General features: G+C 52.2%; 1 protein-coding gene across 1 annotated transcript in view; it reads left to right on the top strand.

Annotated features, from left to right (window-relative positions):
- SF3B3 (splicing factor 3b, subunit 3, 130kDa) overlaps positions 1–4299 on the top strand; it is a gene marked incomplete at its 5' end in the record, with an annotated part of 28559 nt that extends 24260 nt beyond the window's left edge. Inside the window, 5 exons of the mRNA XM_008949846.1 lie at positions 223–435; positions 1353–1451; positions 1866–2009; positions 2991–3095; positions 4159–4299. Coding sequence (XP_008948094.1) covers positions 223–435; positions 1353–1451; positions 1866–2009; positions 2991–3095; positions 4159–4299 — 702 coding nt within the window. The remainder of the gene's footprint in view (positions 1–222; positions 436–1352; positions 1452–1865; positions 2010–2990; positions 3096–4158) is intronic.
- Between the last annotated feature and the right edge of the window lie 422 nt (positions 4300–4721).

Here is a 4721-nt window from a genome sequence, read left to right as displayed (position 1 = left end):
GGACGTTAACATGTTCAGGAGGCCAGGAGTCACGTGTGATGGATTTTGGGTTGCAGGGCTGTAGTCTGACAGAAATTAGTTTGTTCTGGAGGGAACGATGGGAAATGGGGAGTGAGTTGTACTTCACAGAGGGAAATACTGTTTCAGTTGGAGTAGGTTGGAGTTTATGGGTTGCTCTTCCCTTCTTGGAGCACTCAGGTTTTGTCCTTTCTCTCTCAAAAGCACATTGCCAACTACATCTGCGGGATCCAAACCATCGGGCACAGAGTGATCGTTTCAGACGTTCAGGAGAGTTTCATCTGGGTGCGCTACAAAAGGAACGAGAACCAGCTCATCATCTTTGCTGACGACACCTACCCCCGCTGGGTCACAACAGCCACTCTCCTGGACTACGACACCGTGGCTGGAGCAGACAAATTTGGAAACATCTGCGTGGTGAGCGTGCCTCAAAGTCGGGGCTTTTTGGACACAACGTATTTTTCCTTAAAACATCCATGATTTGTCTTAAAAGAATGAGAAGCTGTGCTTAGCTGGAGACAACGCCCTGTACCATTCACTTGTTTTTGCAGGGCGACCAGCTGTCGTCAGAGCTGACGGCTGCTGTTTATCAGTTTAATTAAAGCCAACAAACTAAAAGATATTTCTGACACGTTCGATAACTTGGGTTGAAAGTCCCCTGACACCTGCCGTGAATAAGCCTCAAAACGAAGCCTGTGACAGTGAAAAGGCCCATGGGAAACTTGGGTCAGGGTTATCACTCTCACTTTCCCTGGCTCAGCTCCTCACCGGTGTTCAGCTCTCTGTTGCTTCCTCTTGAAAGTTGGCTTTGTCAGTGCTGACGCTTCCCTGCTTGGCTGGACTTCAGCAGGGGAGGAGGGAAGAATAGATGGTCTTTCTGCCAGAGCTTTGATCTCTTTTCTGAAGCGTGCTCGGCTGCTCTGGAGTGCAAAGTTCCACAAGTGGCCGACGCTGTGCCTGCAGGATCAAGCCAACACACACAAATCAATCCTCTTGAGTTTTCCTGCCCCATCCCCATCAAACCATTTCCTTAGCAGGAATCACCTTCAGACCATTTTCACCATACCTCCCAGGGTGATATGCAGGTGCCAGGCCAGGCAGAGACTGGTCAGGAAGCCCTGCAGCCCATGTTTTGAGTGATGGGCTGTCGGTCTTGACAGCAAAGTTGTCGTTGAACTCTCAAGGTCTTGTTTTTGGAAGGGCAAATGGATGATGTTGCTTTAAGTGAAAAGTTATTCTTGTGGAGTCCACAAAAGGAGCCCTTCACAGACTCAAAGGATTCTCTAGAGATAACAAGCTGCTCTGCTTGACCCTTTCTTCTTCTTCCAATGCAGGTGAGGTTGCCCCCCAACACCAACGATGAGGTAGATGAGGATCCCACAGGCAACAAGGCCCTCTGGGACAGGGGGCTGCTGAACGGAGCATCACAGAAGGTAATGCTTCACAGGAGGCACGTGGTTCTCATGAAGAAGAGTGTGCTTCTCTGCTGTGAAGCCCTCTGTAGCGCTGGCCAGATGTGTTGGCAGCTGTGCTGTGGGTGATTAGTTTGCACTGTCACCAGGAGCCAAATTCCCTTTGTCAAGTCCCGGCCGAAGCCTGTTTGGTGCTGTGGGGCTGAAGCAGCCCCACCGTTGGCTTTCCCTCACTGCCTGCATCCCTTTGTCCAGCTCGAGGTTGTTGTTCAGCAGCCTGCTGGGTGTTGCCATCTGCTCGCAGGTGGAAGGCACTTCCTCTTCAGGAAGGCATGTCAGAACTAGCAGGTGGCCGAATTTATTTTCTCTCAAGCCTTTTGATGCTTTTATATAAGCTGAAGGGAGAAAAAACAAGCTTCTGTGGTTGACTTCCAGGCCGAAGTGATAATGAACTACCACGTGGGAGAGACTGTGCTTTCCTTACAGAAGACCACGCTGATCCCAGGAGGCTCCGAGTCTCTTGTCTACACCACCTTGTCAGGGGGGATAGGAATCCTGGTCCCCTTCACGTCCCATGAGGTGAGCCAGCCCCATCAGCCTCAGCTTCATCTGTGTGCTCATCCCCAGCCCCTCTCTTAACCCTCTGCATCCTCCAAGGGTAGCTGCAGGGCTCTGCGGTGCACTAAAGCCTGGGGCTGTGGGACAGGCTCTGATGCAAGGGGGAGAGGAGGAGCTGCTTGTTACCACCTCTGCCCTCTGCCTTAGTTCTGCCAAGTGTTTTTTGTTGCACTGCTGTTTTACAATCATAGAATCATTTTCGTTGGAAGAGACCTTTAAGATCATCAAGTCCAACCATTCCCCCAGCACTGCCAGGTCCCCACTGACCCACGTCCCTCAGCACCACATCTCCACGGCTTGGAAACCCCTCCAGGGATGGGGACTCCACCACTGCCCTGGGTCAGCCCTTGACAGTCCTTTCTGGGAAGACATTTTTCCTCATGTCCAACCTAAACCTCCCCTGGCACAATTTGCCTCTTGTCCTGCCACCTGTTCCTTGGGAGCAGAGCCCAACCCCCACCTGGGTCCAAGCTCCTGTCAGGGAGCTGTGGAGAGCCAGAAGGTCTCCCCTGAGCCTCCTTGGCTCCAGGCTCAGCACCCCCAGCTCCCTCAGCTGCTCCTCACCACACTTGGGCTCTAGACCCTTCCCCAGCAGCTTCATCGTCCTTCTCTGGCCACGTTCCAGCCTCTAAAGTCCTTTTTGGAGTGAGGGGTCAGAACTGAACCAGATATTCTAAATCTTTATGCTTCAGAGAAGCTCTTGGGTGACGTAGTGTCTGTGAGGAGGGACCCTTTGGCCTGCCTTGTGGAGCCTGTAAAGTCTGTTGGTGAAGTGCTGATGCTTCCAAGTCCTGGAGATGTTACTCCCTGTGTCTGCTGGAGCAGCAGGTGCCAGGGTAGTCCCTCTCTGAGCACCCGAGCATCTCTGATGGGTGTCACTGTAGCTTCCAGTGGTGTTGGCATGTAGCCAGCTGTTCTCTTAACAATCCTTCACCCCCCCAGGATCACGACTTCTTCCAGCACGTGGAAATGCACTTGAGGTCTGAGCACCCTCCTCTCTGCGGCCGGGACCACCTCAGTTTCCGTTCCTACTACTTCCCAGTGAAGGTGGGTGTGAGGATTTAGGGCCCAGCTGGTCGTTGGGGTGCAGAAACTTCCCCTGGGACACAGAACTGCTTCAAAGCCTGGCAGAAACAAGTCACGTGCAGTGGGGAACACTGGGGCAGCATCAACTGTAACTGGTGTGGCTGTGGCAGGAGCTGGAGCCTCAGCTCCAGTACTATGTCTGCTTTGGTTTCTTAACCCTTGTAATGAGCCTTCTGAGACCCAGTGATGCTTCTGCTGCACTTCTCTACTCATCAACATCTCCTTTTTCCTTTGGGATGCAGCGTTACGTAGCTGTTGGCAGCATGGCTCAAACTGGCTATCTCCTGGGGGATGTATTTTTTCCAACACCATTGGAAAGCTTAATATCATAAGAAACCATAGAATAGTTGGGTTGGAAGGAAACTTAAAGACCATCTCGTTCCAAGCCCCCCTGCCATGGTCAGGGATAACTGGACTAGGTTGCTCCCAAGCCCCGTCCAACCTGGCCTTGAACATGTCCAGTGATGGAGCATCCACAGCTTCCCTGGGCAGTACCTGCCTCTTTCTGCTTTTGAGGAACTGCATTTGAAAGTGTCCACTGCTAAATGCTGTCACCAGAAGGGTCCAAAGTGACAGTGTGGTAGCTGCTACCAGAGTCATGTAGGTGATGGTGGACAGAAAACAGTCCCAGCAACTGAAGCTGTCCAAGCACAGAGGTTGCTGGTCTTCTTGGTGATCCTGGGGCTGATTTGCAGTATTCCCAGTCTAAAGATGTGGAAGATGTCTGCAGCCTTCCCAGCAGTCCTTGGACCCAAGCTGGGTCTATCTTCCCGCCCCTTGTGTGACTTGTTCAGTTGCACCCAGGCTTTTGGGGTTGCTCCCTTCATGAATCAAGCTGGCCAGTAATTAATTTGATGCTAACTGCTGCTATTCAGCAGATGAGGTCACCGAGCCTGGTCTCGTTTCCAGGACAGGATTAAGAAGCTCCTGGGAACAGGCTGTTTGTTGCCATTTTTCCCCATTTAGGCAGGGTTCAGTGCTTCTGAGTGGTGCTGGTTCAATGCTCTCCCCCTTGCCCCTCCAGAATGTGATCGATGGGGACCTGTGTGAGCAGTTCAACTCCATGGAGCCCAACAAACAGAAGAATGTGGCCGAAGAGCTGGACCGGACCCCACCTGAGGTGTCCAAGAAGCTGGAGGACATCCGCACGCGCTACGCTTTCTGAGCGGGCAGCTCCTGTGGCTGCTCTTACACACACAGTTGGGAGGAATTTTCCCTTTTTTGTGCTTTTTTTTTTTTTTTCCCCCCTTGTTTGCTCCTCTTGGTTTATGTTTCAGAGTAACGTGACTGCAACAAGTAGAGTGATAGTAGGTTTCCCAACACATCCCGCCACTTACCTAAAGGCTCCTGATGTTCTGGCTTCCAGCCTTGAGAAGTTTCCTCCTGGGAGGAGCCCAGGGAAGGCCCCTCAGCCCCATCTCTTTGGCCCCACTTTTAGGGATCTGGTGCTGATCCAGCTGAGCCTTGGGGGGGTGTAGGGATGTGGATCCAGCAGGTTTTGCTATTTCCCAGCTTTTTGGTAAGAGAAGGAGCTGTGACATGACTCAGGATTACCAGGGCTCCGTTCAGTAGTCAGTGGTGGGGAGC

Source organism: Merops nubicus, unplaced genomic scaffold (genome assembly GCF_000691845.1).
Source record: "Merops nubicus isolate BGI_N331 unplaced genomic scaffold, ASM69184v1 scaffold7971, whole genome shotgun sequence".
Lineage (NCBI taxonomy): Eukaryota > Metazoa > Chordata > Aves > Coraciiformes > Meropidae > Merops > Merops nubicus.
The sequence above is the reverse complement of the archived record's forward strand: the minus strand, read 5'-3'. Positions and strand labels throughout refer to the sequence as shown.